At 33.9% G+C, this 19,872-nt stretch overlaps 2 protein-coding genes and 1 long non-coding RNA gene across 4 annotated transcripts; 1 reads left to right on the top strand and 2 right to left on the bottom strand.

The window, feature by feature from the left end:
• Positions 1-2,886: 2,886 nt before the first annotated feature.
• Positions 2,887-18,229, top strand: LOC135845823 (uncharacterized). Its single transcript, XM_065364662.1, has 32 exons — positions 2,887-3,037; positions 3,123-3,285; positions 3,384-3,526; positions 3,603-3,774; positions 3,880-4,022; positions 6,650-6,818; positions 6,906-7,048; positions 7,121-7,286; positions 7,372-7,514; positions 7,600-7,765; positions 7,864-8,006; positions 8,095-8,248; positions 8,323-8,465; positions 9,180-9,339; positions 9,423-9,565; positions 12,145-12,316; positions 12,426-12,568; positions 12,731-12,890; positions 12,972-13,117; positions 13,198-13,363; positions 13,452-13,594; positions 13,708-13,873; positions 14,146-14,291; positions 14,367-14,523; positions 14,613-14,755; positions 14,849-15,024; positions 15,508-15,632; positions 15,737-15,903; positions 15,998-16,240; positions 16,333-16,481; positions 16,587-16,685; positions 17,611-18,229. The coding sequence occupies exons 1-32, from the start codon at positions 2,941-2,943 to the stop codon at positions 17,710-17,712; spliced, it is 4,851 nt and encodes a 1,616-aa protein (XP_065220734.1). The 5' UTR covers positions 2,887-2,940; the 3' UTR covers positions 17,713-18,229.
• Positions 16,587-17,203, bottom strand: LOC135845832 (uncharacterized). 2 transcript variants are annotated; one of them, XR_010558840.1, is made up of 3 exons: positions 17,008-17,203; positions 16,784-16,921; positions 16,587-16,716 (listed from the first exon to the last, which is right to left on the bottom strand). It is a non-coding gene; the product is annotated as an uncharacterized LOC135845832 (long non-coding RNA). The 2 variants fall into 2 exon arrangements; XR_010558839.1 differs by having other exon boundaries at positions 16,784-17,203.
• Positions 17,822-19,764, bottom strand: LOC135845831 (rhomboid-related protein 4-like). The gene is made up of 3 exons (XM_065364676.1): positions 19,617-19,764; positions 18,769-19,096; positions 17,822-18,690 (listed from the first exon to the last, which is right to left on the bottom strand). Exons 1-3 carry the CDS (start codon positions 19,734-19,736, stop codon positions 18,347-18,349), a joined length of 792 nt encoding a protein of 263 aa, XP_065220748.1. The 5' UTR covers positions 19,737-19,764; the 3' UTR covers positions 17,822-18,346.
• Positions 19,765-19,872: the final 108 nt, after the last annotated feature.

Below are 19,872 nucleotides of genomic sequence, written 5' to 3'. Positions count from 1 at the left end.
GAGAACTGGACTTGTAAATCCGATTAGAAATGTCATTACTGAAAAATTTATTCAACAGCACGAACAGATTTCTTACCCTCTTCGAATGTAAAACCTACCACAATCATGAATAAACTCTGATTTGTAAATCTCGTTTTAAGCTACGAGTATTCAAAAATGTTTCTAAATTTCAAATCAATTTTTGGGGCTTGCATGACATTCAAATTACGAAATTTCAAATCATTTTTTGGAATTTGTATGGGTCTGAAACTAGGAAAAATCGAATCAATTTTTGGAGTTTGCATGACCTCAAAAATCTATTTTTGGATTTTACATGGCCTCCAAATAACGAAATTTGAAATTTATTTTTGATGCTTGCATGGTCAGTCTCCGAACTACGAAAAATCAAATCAGTTTTTGCATTTTCGGAGCTTTGGAGCTTGCATGGCCTCAAAACTGTGAAAAATCGAATCAACTTTTGGAGTTTACACGGTCTCCTTCAGTAACTTGAGAAGTGAGAATAGTGGTCAGACAACCTGGAGACGACCTTCAGAGGCCAGACACAAGGGTCAATGGCCTTAAGAGTCTCAAAACGCAGACAGAAGACCTTGAGAGGCCAGACAGATGGATCAATGACCTGAAGAGGCAATAAAAGGAGACAAACGACCTCGAAAAGACAGACATACCGACGGGTCAATGACCTGAAGAGGCTCAACAGGCAGGCATACGACCTTGGAACACCGCACTGATGGATCAATGACGTACCTTTGGATGTCAGACAGCTAGGCCGATGACTTGGAATGACATACTGTGGAGTCAATGACCTTGAGAGGAAAGCCAGATGAGTCAATGACCTAAAGAGGCAATTAAGGGAGACAGACGATCTTGAAAATACAGACATACCGACGGGTCAATGACCCGAAGAGGCTCAACAGGCAGACATACGACCTTGGAAGACCACACTGATGGATCAATGACCTTTTGGATGTCAGACAGGTAGACAGATGACTTAGAAAGCCATACTGTGAAGTCAATGACCTTGATAGGCCATACAGATGGGTCAATAACCTAAAGAGGCAATTACGGGAGCCAGACGACCTTGAAAAGACAGACATACCGACGGGTCAATGACCTGAAGAGGCTCAACCGGCAGACATACGACCTTGAAAGACCACACTGATGGATCAATGACCTTTGGATGTCAGATAGATAGACAGATGACTTGGAGAACCATACTGTGGAGTCAATGACCTTGAGAGGCCAGACAGATGGGTCAATGACCTAAAGAGGCAATAAAGGGAGACATACGACCTTGGAAGACCACACTGATGGGCCAATGACCTTTGGATGTCAGACAGGTATACAGATGACTTGAAAAGCCATACTGTGGAGTCAATGACCTTAAGAGGCCACATAGACAGATAGACAACCTTGAGGATCCAGAGAAATCCGGCTGTTTGACTACTCAAGGTCATCGACCTATCTGTATGGCTTTTCAAGGTCACTTGTCTTTCTGTCTGGCTTCTCAAGGTCGTCTGTTTTGATGTTCAGACATTGCAATTTGCATGGTCTCAAAATTACAAAATTTCAAATAAATTCTTGGAGCTTTCATGTCTTTCGAAAGTCCGAATTTACAATTTTAATTAGATTTTTGAATCTTGCATGGCCTCCAAATTATGAAGAAACATTTTTTTTCAATTTTTTTTAGCGATATCTTGCTTTAGTTTGACCAGATTGAGGTTCGCAACATCAAAAAAAGGTAACCAACTGGATAATTGGACTTTGCAAAAAAACCAACACAAAAAAGTTCACTTGAAAAATGTCACCAAACACACACACATCAAAAATGACACCATTCGCGGTGAAAAATAGCGAATTCACAAAACACATGCATTAACCAAGGAGTGTAACATTGGTTGCATAGTTGAAATTTTAAGGAGCGTGGCGTTCTGAAAAAGTATAGAAACACAACAATTTTTGGTTACAAGACTGAACTCTCGTTCAACAGTCGACATTTTTGTTGATAATTATTACGCATGCATAAATTTCAGATGGTTTTATGTAAATTACGTTAGTCAGCGGAAGAATCCGAACTCTTAAGACGGATTTGTCAATTCAGACTTCAATACATTTATTCGAAAATTTTTTTAGAGGGTTTCTCTGAATTTGGCCATAATACATATGTATTATGAAGTTCTAAAAATTTCAAACTGTATTTCAAGACTTTTGTTAAACAATTTTTCGAGCAATTTTTACACATTTTCGCTCAGTTCAGTTGATTTTTCATTAGTTTACGCAGATTTTCAAAATGATCTGCCAGTTGAATAATTTAAGATTAATTTTTGATTTTGGAGCATAAAAAAGTTGAAAGAAGACATAGTGATGATGGGGCTCTCAAATAATTTACTACAACTGCAAATAAAGAAAATGAATCAAAATCTGAAGAAATCTACTTCAACTAATCCCTACTTCACCTTACTAAGTACCTATAGGCTTTCCACACAAATAGTACCTATTTTTTTATTTTTAATAAAAAAAGAGTAACAAAAAAAAAAAATACGCGCACAAATAAAAATTGCAAATTGATAAACCTGTCGAGAAAAAATTCTTAAAAGAAAAGTTTTCTTATCAATTCATCGCTTAATTTATAAAAAATATGTAGTGTGATGAAGAAGACAAAGAGACGAACAACTACAACAACATTTTAATATTTTGTACACACATAATTCAAATTCTGAACCACAAAGTCGTAGGCAGGTTCTAAGAAAAATATTCTAACACTTGTTTTAAAATAAAAATCCCAATGTCTTATTTTACGTGTAAAAATATACATCAAGAAGAGAGGGATAAGCTACGTTGTCTATCCGCCAATAGCTTCGAAGATCTTAACGGTCAACTTGACTTCTTGTTCAGTAGGACATCGTGAGGTTCGATCAATACATAATATTTAAATAAAGATGAATGCACGTAATTTACTGTAGTCGTGTTCGATCATTTTACGCGATGTATTATGCGTACAGTTTTTTTATTTTAAGCACGTGTTTCTTGAATATTAAAAGTAATTACGAGATACATTTTTTAAAAATCGATCATTATTATTTATCAATCTATGTACGTTTATTAATCAGTGATGTGGATTTAAGGTACCGATGCAGCCGAAAAATACAAATACGCGGGATGTTTCGCAAATGATAATAAAACCAAATTATTAAACGAATATAAACAAAGTAACATAAATCCTTTCACTGCGAGAAACTGTGTGGATATTTGCGCTTTGAAAAATCTTGCTTATGCAGCATTAGACAAGTAATAATTTTTTTAAACCATTTTTTCAAATTAAATATGATTTATGAATTTTTTGGATTTTTTTAAAATGAAATTTTATTCATTTTATGATTTAAAAGGTATCAGTGTCGTTGCGGCAGTTTTCATCCTTCGAAAATAGCCCAAAGAAGCGACGTTGAGTGTTATTATCAGACCATAAGAGATGAAAAATACAACCCATCAGGAGAATCCAGAGTAACAATTTACGAAACCGGAATTATTCGTGAGTCAATTTTGAAAAACTTCTAATAACAAAGCAAATTGCAAATTTTGAGTTAATCGAGGATCGACCATTTCAGCAAAAGGTGAAAATGCCATTCCTGCCAAAACGTATATGGGATGTTACATCGACGATAAGCCTGACTTTCGGGTTCTCAAAGGATCTTGGCAAGAATTCGCTGATAATTCGCCAGATAAATGCCACAAGCATTGTTATAAACAAGGATTTAGATATTTCGGATTAACTTACATGTAATTGCACATACCTACCTATATTTTAACGATTTGAATCAATTAAGTAGGTATTAAGTATCTATTTCAAGAGAATAATGAGTTTGAAAAATTTACGTATTTCAGCAAAGAATGTATGTGCGGAGATACTATACCCTCTAAAGATATCAAGGTTCCTGAGCAAGAATGCAATACTCGATGTTCCGGTGATGACCAAGAAATTTGTGGAGGTGGTTGGAGATTGAGTATCTACGGAACCGGGATTACTGGTAATTATAATAAACTGCAGTTATCGATCATAGGTCGTTAGAGTAGTATATTGTTTGACTTAAGTGACTTATTTATTATGTTTCTTATCATTTTCCTGTTCGGAAATACCTACCTGGGTATTTTCGAATTTATGAAGCGAACGTATACTAGTACTTCTTATCAAAGCATGAGGAAAAACAAATACATGCACTTGAAATCATATTTGACTAATTAGGTACATATTATTGATAATAGTACCTATTTACTTTAAAATTTTTAATGAGGTAGTAGATAGAAAAATTTTTGAAGTACCTACACTAAAAGAATTAGAGGTCCCAATGGGAGTCAAATGGACTCAGATAAACATGTTGAAAATTTTGTATTTCAAACCCTTATAGAAGTAGAGCATTTTGATTCTCTGTTTTATACTTTGGAATTGTTTTCTTTGAATTTTTAAAATTATAATTGGATTTTAAATAATTGAGAACCACTCTTCAGCCCTCAGAAAAGTATGTAAAATACCAAACAAACTCTTTAAGAACCTGCATTCACTGAAAATTTCCGTATTTTTGGAACCACTGAACGCAATTTTTTGTTTAGACTTACTTCTCTAAGGTTAGGAAAAAAAATCTTTAAATCTAATCATTTTGATAAAAATTTTAAAAAAATTAAAAAACAAAATATTTTTTAAAATTTGGAAGCTGCAGATCCTTGCCACCCCCCTCCATTATGGATTTGAGCCTACTTGGCTATCGTTGTGACTACTACTTTTTACAAAAATGATCCATTCCAATGGCTATAATTACCTAGGGGAAAATAATTGGATCTGATCAGGTCCTAAGAGCATCAAATTTAATTAAAATTCTGATCTGATTAGATCTGGTCAGATTGATCAGGTCTCCTCTATTTTATCTGATCACATCTGAACATATCTAATTAGGTCAAAATTCTGATCTGATCAGATATTTATTCAGATCTGGTCAGATTAAAATCAGATATTCTTTATTGCATCTGATAAGGTCCAATCAGATCTAATCTGATCAAAACTCTGATTTCCTCCGTTGCATCTGATCAGATCTAATTTGATCAAAACTGTGATCTGATCCGATTCAGTCTAATCAATCAGATTTGATTAGATGTTGATTAGATGGATTCAGATCAAATCAGGTCTTTCATATTGCATCAGATCAGGCTTAAACGCATCTAATCCGATCAAAACATTGATATGGTTTAGATCAGGGCTGATCAATCAAGTTTCCTTTAGAGCATCTGATCAGGTCCAATCAGAAATAATTTGATCAATCAGATTTCCTCCACTGCATCTGATCAGATCTTTAAGGAGAAAATTTGCCGATGCTACAACTAGAGAATGGCAAAAGTTATGGAGTTCAGCCAAATTTGGTAGATTCGCTTACTCGTTAATACCCAATGTTTCCGAAACACCCCCACTTGGTCAGATGGATTTTTATTTCACACAAGCTGTCACAGGCCATGGTGTATTTCGCTCGTATCTTTTCAAGAAAAAACGTGTCTTATCTCCGTTGTGTAGCTGTGGCAAAGATGAGAATGAGACAGCCGCTCATGTTTTACTAGCTTGTACACGATTCAAAGATGGACGTCCAGATCTTCCAATTGATGTCAGTGACACTGCTCACATCCACTATTGTCGTAAAGTAGTCCAATCACTGTGGACTCTTGAACGTAATCGATCTCATGTAATACCTCCTCCTAGATTATGATTAATTAAATATTGTCCCCTTGTTTATTCCCCATTGTATTATTATTATTTTTTTTTCTCTCGCCCTCCCCCTCCTGACCTAGATATAAATTTCGCTTCTTCATTACCTATTATTATCTATTTTATTGTAGTTGATGCGAATTTTTTACTATTTCTTGTTTCTATTTCTTGTTTGTTGTGTAGTTTGGTATGGTTTATGATAAGAACCAATAGGTATTCGTAAGTTGTTCCTTATATTGCACAATAAATTTCTCCCACCCCCTCGTGGGGAATGGGGACACTTGAAAAAAAAAAAAAAAAAAAAGATGGATTCAGATCAAATCAGGTCTTTCATATTGCATCAGATCAGGCTTAAACGGATCCAATCTGATCATCATCTGAACAGTTCTGGTCTGATCTCGGAATCAGATCAGTTCAGATGCAATCAGGTTTCTCCTTTAGCATCTGATCAGATCTGATTTGATAAAATTGTGTCTGATCAATCAGGCTTGATTGGATCAATTCAGATAAAATCAGGTCTCTCATATTGCATCAGATCAGGTTTGAATGGATCTATCCGATCAAAACTTTTATCTGATCAGATCTGTTTTGATCAGATTTCTTCTATAATATTTGATCAGGTCTCAACAGATCTAATTAGAAAATCAGATCAAAAATCTGGTCTGATTGATCAAGTCTGATCAGATATATCAGATCCAGCATGAGTATAAGATCTGCCGTACTGCATCTGATCCAATTTGAACAGATCTAAAAATGATGAAAATTTGATCCAAATAAATCTGGTCAAGTCATATTGTGATTGGATCCATGGAATATACAAATCTGATCAAATTTAATCAAACCCAATGATTCTTTTCTGAGCACCTGAACCTACAATCTATCTAATAACTACATTTTCATTTCGTTTAGATATTCCTGAAAATGGCAGATTCGTCGGATGCTTCAAAAACACCAATAGCACAAAAGGCAGTGAAATCAAAGGGGAAATTTCTTTTGAACTGGGCAAATCCAACAGTAACAGACGCTGCCTGAACTTATGCGACCAAAAAGGATTCAAATATTCCGGAACTCAAAAAGAGTATGACAGATTATTTCAAATCACCATTCCTCCCCTCCTCTCCCCTCCCCTATAAAAATGTACTGATACCAAATTCTTCAACTACAGTTACTGCACGTGTCTGAAAGAAATTCCACCATCGCCGCTGAAACTGGACGATTTTGCCTGCGATGTCGACAACTGCCCCGGAGAAATAAATGAGAAATGTGGAAGTAAAGACAAAATGAAAATATTCAAAACAAGAAATGCTGGTAATTCGCTGAAAATTTCTCTACCTCGCGTGTCTTCGAAAAATACTTAAAAAAATCATTTATTTTTTACAGAAAATTACGAAATTCTCGAGAGTAAATATCTAGGCTGCTACAAGGATCAGGCAAACTATCGTACGTTAGAAGAAGACAAAGAAATACTCGAACAAAATTTAACGCCTAAATTCTGTAACGAGATTTGCAAATATAGAGGCTACGCTTTCTCAGGAATGGAAGCTGGGTAACAATTTTGACAAAATTCTCAGCTCATTTGGTCAATAACCAGATAAAGCTGCTGATGATCAAACTCGTTTATTGAATTGCAGAAACGAATGTTACTGCAGTCATAAGTTCCCATCGATATACGCGAAAACCAAGGAAAGCGAATGTAACACACCTTGCAGTGGAAATAGTTCGGAATTTTGCGGAGGAAAGCTCAAATTAAGCGTTTACGATACCGGTCTCCCACGTCAGTATTTTAAATCATCTATCGAATGAAAACCTATCATTATAGCCAACGTCAGATTAAAAAATTCATCATTTTCCATAAACAGATCCTCAAGCCGATGTTCAAAGCTGGTACGAAGGGTGTTTCAAAGATGAAGATAAAGATAACAGAATATTCAAAGGATCTTGGCAAGAATTAGCCAACAACTCTCCAAACGTATGCCATAAATTATGTTTACAATCAGGATTCATGTACTTTGGATTGACTTACATGTAAGAAGAGACACTGACAAATAGAAAAAAAAACTATCAAATGAATAAGTAGGTAACTTTTTCTCGAATTTACTCGTATCATCGCATCAAATTTTCAGAAAGGAATGTTTCTGCGGAGATGAAGTACCTAGTCATAATTTAACAGTGGCGGAAACCGAATGTAACTCGACATGCGCTGGAGATTCGACAAAAATATGCGGAGGTGGATGGAAGATCAGCGTATACAGAACCGGATTAACAGGTAGGCAAAAAAAAAATATTTCGCGATTATAAAATCTTATTTTCATGCAAAATAACACGATAATAAATTATGAATTTTCAAAATGCAGAAGTACCAGTGGATAAAAATTACAGAGGTTGTTATCAAAACGAAGGAAACTTGCTGACAGAGTTGAAATTACAACTTCCTTCATCACTGAATCCTAAAAGATGTCAACGTGTTTGTAATATTTACGGATTCGCTTACGCCGGATTAGAAAGAGGGTACAAAAGACTTTAATAAGTTTAGGAAGGTAGGTACCTACTCGTTTGGAATTCTCTAACGAGCATGTTTGCAGAGTCGAATGTCGATGTGGGCATAATTTACCGAGCAGGTTACCCGTTCAAGATGATTCTAAATGCGCCATGAAATGTCCAGGAGACGAGACGAAGACCTGTGGCGAGAAAAATTACATAATGATTTATCGCACAGCAGTTCCAAGTACGTTAATTTTTCAATATTAATTCTTCAAATGAGAAGGTATAATCGATCCACAAATAGGTACGAGACATGCACAGATTTTATTAACCTATCAATACCTACCTATTCATAATTCCGATCCTATACCAACGCAATTCATATTTTAGTACGAGAAAATCCCAAGTGATATCGATCAAAATTTATATAATAAATTAGATAAATTATTATTCAACGTTTCGATAATAAATCGCACTTATGAGTATGAAAAAACCCAGCAAAAATCTTGATGCCAATTTGCATGTTTTTCTCTCGACTACGAATATTAAAATTCTAATGAGCACGCTCGCTATTGGTATTAATAATAAAAACGAAATTTCACGTCACAGAGAGACTACCATCAATTCAATTCGGAGAAAAACATTAAATAACTAGTTTTACATGTGTAATGGTACAAAATCATATAATTGCTATTAGTGGGGAGATGCAAACAGTAAACATTGACCTTAAAGATTTCCCCACATTTTGCTAAACCAGTTAGCACTATTTTAGTATGATAACAGTGTTTGGGGCAGGACATCATAATGTTGTTTTATGTTATTTTTATTATCGGCACGTTTGTTTTCAACAAAGGTAAAGTACCTACCTTCCTATTGTCTCTCAGTATATAAAAATAATAGTAATATTACCTATTTAAATCGTTTTATCGCATTGTTACGCATGCATGATGAATTTCAGAAATCGAAGCTGTAGAAAAATATAAATACGCAGGATGTTACGAAACGACCGAAAAATCAAAAATATTGTATCAATTTGTGAAAAAAGATCCTAAATTGACACCGAACACTTGCGTAGATTTATGTTCATCGAGACAATTAGCCTACGCTGGATTAGAAAAGTGAGATCTTATCGTACATGAAATATTAAATTGAGTAGGTATAGAGAATTTTCAAGTAATTACTCGGTGAATTAATTTAATAGGGATGAGTGTCGTTGCGGTCAAAATCAGCCACCTGAGCTAGTCAGAAGGATTGATGTGGATTGCGATCATCCTTGTCCTGGCGATAGCAACTCTAAATGCGGAGGAGAGTCTAAAATATCGATTTATGAAACTGGCATAAGTGGTAAGTGAGAAGAATTTTTTTTTACATTTCAATAAGTTTTTGAGAGACACTTTTGGGCTGTAATTATTTTTTCGACTAAAAAATGACTAGCGAAGAATTTTAAAAACACTACCCTGCAATTATTTTCTTGATTAGGAAAATTTTCTAACAAAGAATTGTAAAAAACAAAAAACAAATGTTGGGAAAATGAAAAATTTACTTATTTTAAAAAATTGAAAAATGCAAAAATACATCATCAACCAAAACTCCAGACACTAAAGCGCATTTTCCGATTTTTGTTTAGATGGATTGGGTCAAAAACACAAAAAAAAATCAAAATTTTCAAAAATGTACCTTAAACTTGAAAATCTTAAATAAATATACCTACCTACTTTATTTTCTGCCCCCTTCCCCCCACACAAATCGATGAAATCGACTGGAAATTATTTTGAACCGTTTTGAGCATTTCTGGAGCCTCCAGTATATTTTTAAAAGCTTAATTTTCAACAACATTTTATCTAATGGAGTGAGAAACTCAGAAAGCCAAACATTAAACCCTAATTTCAACATGCTGAGTTGATTAGAAAAATGGTTTCCAGCCTTTTCAAGCCATTCTGGAGCCTCCAGCTATCGGAATTCCACATTTCTGCGCACAAAGAGCGAATTTTGTCAACACAACTAAAAAAGAGTCTCCACCATAAATTTTTTTTAATTTAAAATTTATAAAATTTCAAATGCTAACTTTCAACTTTATTTTTATTCATGATGAAAAGTTGAGCTCACACTTAGAAAGTTCTTTTTTGAATTTTTAAAATTTCAATTATTAATGATTTTAAAACTCCAAATCATAAGAAATCATTACAAGCCACAGACACGAAAATTTTAGTTCCCCCACCCCCTCCACATCATCCGACGAGTTAGGATGGAAAGTGATGGTGGTTGCTTCATAGCCTTTATCAGAGAGTTTGGCATTAAAGAAAAAAAAAAAAGCGAAACTGGAAAACCCGACTCTATTTTTGTTGCGAGTTGATATCGAATAGGTTAATAGGTTAATGAAAATGAAACGGAATTGGCATGGGACTGCAATAGAAACAGAATCATAGATAAAAAAAATCCATAAAGACGAAAAAATGAATAATAAACGGTTAAAATAAAATAATTATTAATCAGTTTGACCTTTAGTTAGTTTGAAAACATTTTTACATCAAAACAACATTCTTAATTGACAGAACTACTCAACTTCTAAAACACCAATTGTTTGGAGCATATTACTATTAAAAAGAAAAAATAAGATGAGAAATTCATAAAATATAAACTTTATAAAAATGTAAAAAAGAGATAGGTCATTAAAACAACATGAAATTGTGCAATTTTTTGAGCAATTTTCAAGATGATTTAACCATTTTTGCAACATTTTACCATGGTATCTAACGGATTTTTTTTTGTAAAAATCACCACTTTTTCAGTACATTTTTTCAAACAAATTTTCAAAAAGCTATCCAATCGATTCACCCCCCTCCCCACACACACAAAAAATGACAAAGTCAAATTTTTCACAGGAAAATTTTCAAAAAAATTGAAATTGAAAGAAAATTTGTAGACCTATACAAAGTACATATTGTTTAATTTCAATCAAAATTATTAAAAAAAAAAAAACAATACAAATGAACGAATTGAATACGTTATAAGACAGGAAATATCGAAATAAAAAAACAGGACTTTTATCAGGACATTTTTTTAACACTTGAGATTTTATAAGAAAAGGAAGCCGAGGGAGAGGGGTTACTTTTCCAATGTCTTCAAACATCCCAAGATTTCTTTCAAGCAAGCGGATGTCGAAAATATAATATATTTTCACCTTTGAGGTTCTTGCTAATGTAATGAAATTGAGCGAATAAAAAACTTGTTTCAAGATGAAAAATAAATTTGATAGAAAATTTCAACGACATTTGGGGGAAAAATACAATTTTGTTTTGCCTAAAATTCATACTTACAACGTATAAAAATTTTGATTTCTCTTCAAAGTCTGGAATTTTTAAGAAGACAAAAGCTCTCAAAAATCAGCACTTCGAGAGAGGTAGGTACTTACATAGTTATAAAAAACGATGTTTTTTGTGTGATGAGGCTCTTTTCTACGGAATAAAGATCAAGAAAGAGGAACACATTTGCATTTTTTCATTTTTTCACAATTTTTTAAACAAAATTCACTACTTTCACTACTTGTAGATACCCCATTTACTTACTGGTACATCGTATCTAAGTTCAGGAAATTTTCATGATATTCCAACCATTTTTACGATGTTTGAAATTATTTTCATGAAATTTTTAAAATTTTATATTTATACGAGTATTTAGGTACTTCATATTTTAATCAATCAAGAACATTTTTTAGTGCTTTAAAAGATACAGTTCGCTTTCTGTATTTTTATTTTTTAAAAATGTCTAAAACATTGTATTTGAATGATCAATTGATCAATCATTAAAATCATCTTCCTCGCCATTTTTATTTTTTTTATATAAAAAATGTTCCACCTAAAATATTTCATAGCAAAATATTTAAATTAATAATTACTATTGTCACATTTATTATTTTCAAACAGCAAAAGGTGACGATGCCATCCCAGCCAGAATATATTTAGGTTGTTACAAAGACGACAACACCGAATTCCGAATCTTAAAAGGCTCGACTCAAGAATTTCCCGACCTCACGCCAAACAAATGCCATCAACATTGCTACAAACAAGGATACAGATACTTCGGATTAACTTATATGTGAGTACCTGACTACCTGTACCCATATCTTCAGAGCATGAAATCGACTTCACACATTCAACAATTTCGAATTCGAAATCAATAACGAAATTACTTACACAATTTCCAGCAAAGAATGTTTCTGCGCTGATCACGCTCCAACAAAAGAAGTCGAACTTTCAGAAAGTGAATGTGATTCTCGTTGCAATGGAGATCAAAACGAAATTTGTGGCGGTGGATGGAGACAGAGCGTATATGCAACTGGAATTACCAGTACGTTAAATTTTAACTAATCCGAGATTCGTTATTTCACACGTTAAACCTTGAAATGACGAGTATACCTACCATTGTGACGTTTCAAATTCGCTAATGTACCTACGTATTTGTACATTGAGTCACGACGATAATTTAATAAATTTAACGCTATTTTCACAGATATTCCCGAATATGGAAGATCCGTCGGTTGTTTCAAAAACGCTAATATCAAGGAAATTAAACCAGAAGTGACTTTGGAACTAGGTAAATCAAATACGAACAGAAAATGTCTGAATATTTGCGACCAAAAAGGATACAAATACGCGGGAGTTCAACGAGGGTAACGTATCTTGAATTTTTCATTTTTATAGAAGATCTAAATTTTTGCGAGGAAAATCTTTTCAATTGCCCAATTTCACAGATCGCTGTGTTTGTGCACGAATGAAGTTCTGCCGCCGACTTTCAAAGAAGATGATTACGGCTGCGAAGTAACTAATTGCGCTGGCGATCCTACTGAAAAATGTGGCGCTAAAGATAAAATCAAAGTTTTCAGAACTCGACACGCAGGTAAAAATCTCACATAGGAACATTTTACACGACACATCGTTCAAACAACTTTATAATTATTATTTTAATGAAAATTTTAGATAATGGACAAACCAAAGAAGATCGTAAATTGGGTTGTTTCCAAGATCGAGACGATTTCCGAGTTATGGATGATAGTAAAGTAGTTTATGAACAGAGTTTGACACCACAATTGTGTAGAGATACTTGTAAATTGAGAGGTTATGCGTTTTCCGGCGTTCAATTTGGGTAAATATCAAAAACACGAGATACCTATGGAAACCAGCATTTTAACATCGCATCTCATTTACAAAATGCATTTCGTGTGTACGTACAGCACAGAATGTTACTGCAGTCATGCATACCCACCCTTACATGCAAAAGTGGACGAAGGAGAATGTAGTACTCCTTGTACTGGTAGCCCAAATGATCGTTGTGGAGGTCCCCTTAGGCTGAGCGTATGGGATAATGGTTTGCCTCGTAAGTATTTTATTGGTCTTTAGGCGAACTTTTCAGACATCTATCAATAGTCAATATTGAAAATAAAATAGGTACATACCAGAATTGAATTTGAAATTTTGCCTATTTTGCAGATCCCCAAGCTTATCCTCATCAATTCTACATTGGTTGCGGCAAAGATGACGTGCCCAGTGACAGAATGTTGAAAGGAAGTTGGAATGAATTGAGTAATTTATCTCCCATCGTTTGTCATAAACTTTGCGTCAGAACCGGATACAAATATTTCGGATTAACCTGGATGTAAGCAGAACAAATTCAAACAAATTTAAATTGCAAAACAATACATGAAAAGAATTGACGAGTACAGCTAAAGCGAATTTTAACACTTTGTGCCATATTTCAAACCACAATTAAGGTGTATGTACTCGAAGAACAATGGAAAGATGGCAATAACCGTTGAAATTCAACGCTTGTGATACTTCATTACATATTCTTTTCAAATTGTGTTCCACTTCCAAAATTGCTAATCAATGTAGGATGATTTTAACACATTTTTGTTTTGCTAATTTTAGTAAAGAATGTTTCTGCGGTGATGAAGACCCAAACCCAGATCTCATTTTGCGTAATAATGACGAATGCTCGAAACAATGCGGCGGTGATTCGAATATAATGTGCGGAGGTGGTTGGAGAACTAGTATTTATAGGACTGGATTGGCAGGTAAGATAATTTTAACAAATGAAAACTGATTCCTGCATTTTAGAAAGTTACTTTAATGGAATTTTTGATCTGCAGATGTGGATACAGAACACAATTATAAAGGATGTTACCTCAACAATAATGGCATCCTGTTGAATGATAAGAAAATTCAAATGGTTAAATCGCTTACACCCAAGCACTGCCAAAGCTATTGTGATATGTTAGGATTTTTGTATTCCGGTGTACAAGATGAGTAAGTAAATAAATACCCGCTTCAAGAGTTTAAAATGAAGAAATATTTCGATTTGCAAATATTCACACAATTCCAAACATAATTAACAGAATCGAATGTCGTTGTGGAAATTACCTCCCTACCGATTTAAAACCAGAGGCAGATGATAAATGCAGCAAAAGATGTCCGGGAGCTCCTACTGAAACTTGTGGACAGAAAAACCACGTGAAAATCTATCGCACCACAGTAATAAGTAGGTATTCCAATTCCGTCCCTGGATCGTGTAATTTTTAGAAATCATAAGTATTGTAATACTTACTTAAACACGAATCAATATTATTTATAGCCTCAGACATTGTCACTCCGGAAGATAAATCTTCAAACAGCGGCCTGAATTGCACAGTTTCTCTTACACTCAAAAATAGACAACAAGTTTGCGTCAACAAGGAAATATTTACAGAACCTTTTGATAAATTGGATACTTCCATATGGTCTTACACTGTTAAAATACCTAACGATCCGGTAATTGTCAAATTTAATTTTCTTTTTACTCTTTAGCTGAACTTGGCGAAAAATTAATGGATCTGAAAGATCAAATCAGATCTGGTCGTTCCTTTGATCCAATAATTGACTAGATCTCATCAGATCTGAGCAGATTCAACAAGGGATACCTGATTAAATTTGATCAGACCGTTTGTTTAGATCCGGTCAATCCCTGAATCTATTCACGATCTGAGTTTTGATCGGATTATCAGATTCAATCCAACAGATGAAACTTCATCTGACCAGATCCAGATCTGATTAGATCTGACCAAATCTGCTTGATTAGATCAAATACTGGATCAGCACATTCCCTGGATCTAATTTAATTTGACCAGATTATTTCATCAAGTCAGAGTTTTGATCTGATTAGACCTCGACGTATTCAGATTCAATCTTTTCTCTCTGGAAAGGGATAATAATCGCACTAATACTCAAATCACATATTTTTAATTCATTCAACAGGATTTCGAATTTGTGACCTATGATACATCTGATGAAGTAGTCTACGTGAAGCAAGGAAAACTGCTAATTAAACCCAAAGTACAAGCAGACAGTTACAATATCAGAGGTTCGATCACATTAAAAGAGTAAGTACGAGTATAAACTGAAATACTGCAAACTGCAAAAATCACTTCACAAACGACCTCTTTCATCACTATTTACATATATCTATTTTCTGTTTTCAAAACAGCTGTACAGGTAAAGCAAACACCGCAGAATGTACTAAAAAAGGACAAAGTTTCAACATTCTACCTCCAGTTTTATCTGGACAAATCACTACGAAGAAAAGTTTCTCATTTAGATATGGAAAAATCGACGTCAGAGCTAAATTACCACTTGGTGACTGGATAGTTCCAGGTACTAGAAAAACGATACTTTAAGTCTTGAAGGCAAAACTAATAATTAATTTATGGTAACTGATAATGATGTACTATTTTTACTCTTTTCTCAGAAATATGGCTCACACCAGCCGAAAATAACTACGGAGAGTATTATCAATCTGGTCAAATTCGTATCGCTATGTCAAGAGGAAATAAACAATACGATTGCACCAATAATCACTACGGTCACAGACGTTTAGAAGTTGGAGTCTATTTGGGTCCTCAATACGGCGTAAAGCAAAAACTGTTCTATAAGATGACTCCAGATGGTTGGGCAAATGATTTCCATAATTATACGGTCACTTGGACACCAGGTAAATTCATTTCCCAATATCGGGAAATATGTAGTCCTACATGTCTGCGGGAAATTTCAAATTAAATATCTTCGTTCTTTCACTTTTTTCAGATAAGATCTCATTCCAAGTGGATGGTGAAGATTTGGGAGCAATACAACCTGAATCTGATCAGACAGTTCGTCAAATTGCAGGATTACCTGATAACACCGAATACATTTACAAAGAAGGAACTAATAAATTAGCTCCATTCGATAGAGAAGTATGTAGATGTACATGCTGGCAGAAATACTGTTTGGTCTTGTGTAAAACCAAATTCTCAAAGAAGGATTTGTCGGTTTATCTAATATTATGATTTAAATTTCAGTTTTATATTACCTTGGGAGTTTCGGTTGGTGGTGTGTCTGATTTCCCTGATGTCTGTACAACGACTCCGAAAAAACCATGGTCCAATACAGATCCGAAGGTAAATTCCTCAGTTTAATAACAAATGCTTGCTACGAATGGGATTGGATTAGAACAACTAACTGATTTCATTAAAATTGAGAGGATTCTTTCACTTACTTTTGAAAATGCTAGGGTTCTTTCAAGAATTATGTTTTCTCTTCGCTGTCACTGGCTATCTATGGTTATCTAAATCTTCTGTCATAATATGTTGGGTTCAACTTTGAACAAATTGTACATTGTGATAACGAATCGTAGCTAAAAATGAGTTTGGATTAGAATAATATTTTGTAACAATTGAAACTCGGATTTAAACTATAATTTGAAACTTCTCAGTCCCTTACCTTCGAAAATGACCATCACTTTCTTCGAGGATTTTGCTCTCGCTTTCGCTGGACATTTTGAATTCCATTATTGCGGTTGGGTTTGAACACATGAATACTAAAAAATCTGTCCACTGACTTGATTCAAGACTCAAGTAACATAAAATGAGAGCAGTAGAATCATAGAATGTTTTTGTTAATTGATTAGTACTGATAATGGCGGACATTGACATGTGACGACATCAAAACAATGGTATAAATCGTAGTATATCGATTCGATCATCGATTCGACGGTCGATACATCGATATCTACGTCTAAACGTTATACAGGGTGTCCCAAAACTTTTAAAATTTTTTTTTTTTTTTAAATTATATGACGCTGGGTCTGAGCTTTTCGTTTTTCATTTCTTGATGGAGGCTTTTGATTTTTTATTTTTTTCTTCTTTGAAGGAAGGTTAGCCTTTTTTTCATCATCTCCTGTTTCTAGGATCTCAAATTTTACATACATATATGTAGTACCTACTACCTAGTAGATACCTACATACCAACTGATGATGTGAGCGGACAGCTGAAAGAAAAACTATAAATTTCAATTTGAATAATGTCTTTTCGAATTGTTTTCAGGCTATGCTGAACTTCTGGGAAAAGAGAAATGAATGGAAAACTACATGGGCAGATGAAAAATCAGCTCTATCTGTTGAACATGTGAAAGTTTGGTCGCTTTGAGCAAACCCACATACTTGATAGATTCCAATGTCAACGTGATGATTTCTTGATACTCGATTGGGCATTTGATTATTAAGTATAAGTGTAGATATTTTTTTAATCACAATGAAATTTATTCATAAGGTTTTTATTACCTACCAATTATTTCAGTGCTTGAGTACGTCTACCTTATCTACCCACCACTAATATTTTCTATGTACCTTTGTCTAGGTATTGTTGTGCCATTTTAATATGCAATTTTATGAAATCCACATCATACTCAAGTATTTTATAAGTACAAGCTTTCTGTACCTATAGCTAATTGTTGTAATTATTTTCTTTGTATGTACCTACTTTTTTTAATTTTTTTTGAAATTTATATTGGTATATTTTAATACCTTTTTGGTACTGTGATAAGTATATCATTAGGTAATTATTAGAACGCTTTTTCTCTGTGATCTTAAATCGAAATCTATTTTTACATTTTACAGTCAACAAATTTTTAATATTTACCACAATAAACAAATTTTTACAAATATTACTAGATAAAAACTTAAACTGATGTATTCGTTCAGCACTGCTAAGACTACCATTCATTGTCTCGACTTCGGACACAACATCAAAATAACACGTTGAAAACACGACAAAAATCATCCTACAAAATCATGATAATTGTGTACGAAAGGATCACCTGCAAAAAAATCCAATCTTGAGCAATAAATCTACTACGGAAGTAATAAAATGTAAATGACTGTACAACTTTACCAGTTATTTTTGAAACAGTGAAATCAAAAATAAATCCGATAGGCGTATTGGTATATAAAAATCCAGCCAATATCCCCGCTAAATGTCCGATAAACGATGCATCTGGTGTTAAAATATGAAAAACGATCAATTCGATCCAAGCGATGTATTTCGAAGAAATAGGAAGTCCGTTTATACCCCAAGGTAGATGGGCAGTTTCCATATAAATAATCACTTTAAACGCGTACAAAACACCTGCAAAATTGAAACTATGTACCTACCAAATACGAGTATAGGCAACTCGAATTACCAGAAAGTACTCGAATTAATCACCTGAAAATCCTATACCGCAGGCGTTCATCAAGTATGGACTTTTCAACCACACTGAAAATCCGTAGCATAATAGTACATCGATGATCGTCGATGCCAGTGATAGAAATAATAACAGAAACAGGAAATTTCGACTACCGTATTTTTTTTCTAAATATTTTCCTTTGATTAAATACGACATCATGTTGTAGTATAAATGCATATCGTTGGCATGTTCAAATACTGCTAATATTAATCTTCGATAATCTTTTTTTTCCAAAATTGCTGATACGTTCACACAAACCTCGTAATTTGTCCATGGAAGTTTCACTACTCTCATATATAATAATACCTGCAAGAGACCAATGTGTTTTATAATTATTATTAATCGTTGAGAGATAATATAAACATCTACGAAATAGAGTGAGTGACCCACGATGAGGTACTCATCATATTAATCACCTTCATAAAGCATCTGCAATTAAAATAAATTAATTACGATTGATAATATCGTCCTATGGTTTCATCTTAAAGTACGATATGAAATAATCGATGTCGAGTTGATTAAGGAATTGAATGTTTTTCATAACTAAACACGTGTTAATAAAACAGGTTCTAATGACTATAATACTGGAATCTACATGTTAATTTATACTTTCGAGTTCGAATTGAACACGACTAATAGAAACTCAACTACTTGAAACTCATTCATTCAATTATTTTGTTTTTCATCACTTCCACTTGCGAGAAAAACTACGCACGAAAAAAATACTCCAAAAATATCGCAAATCTACCAAACGAACTACTTATTTTCAATGTACACTTGAAAGCATTCCAACCGAGATGAGATAATTCAGCAGAATTTTTCTTACTTGTCCAATGATCGTGATTAAGGTCACATATGGAATTTCGTTCAGTCCGACATTGATAATTTGGAACAATATGTACAAAATACCGAGTTGGACGCCAGTCCCACTACCGTTATTATGCATGATTAATTTCAATACAAGAATATTCTATCAATACACACTTCATTTTTGTTTTACTATTTCAATGATTAAAAAAATTCATCCAAATGTAATAATTTCAAACGAAACTCTATCGAACGGCCGAATATTTCCCAATTGG

This window comes from Planococcus citri, chromosome 4 (assembly GCF_950023065.1).
Source record: "Planococcus citri chromosome 4, ihPlaCitr1.1, whole genome shotgun sequence".
In the NCBI taxonomy this organism is placed as follows: Eukaryota; Metazoa; Arthropoda; class Insecta; order Hemiptera; family Pseudococcidae; genus Planococcus; species Planococcus citri.
This window is presented reverse-complemented; position numbering and strand designations above follow the sequence as displayed.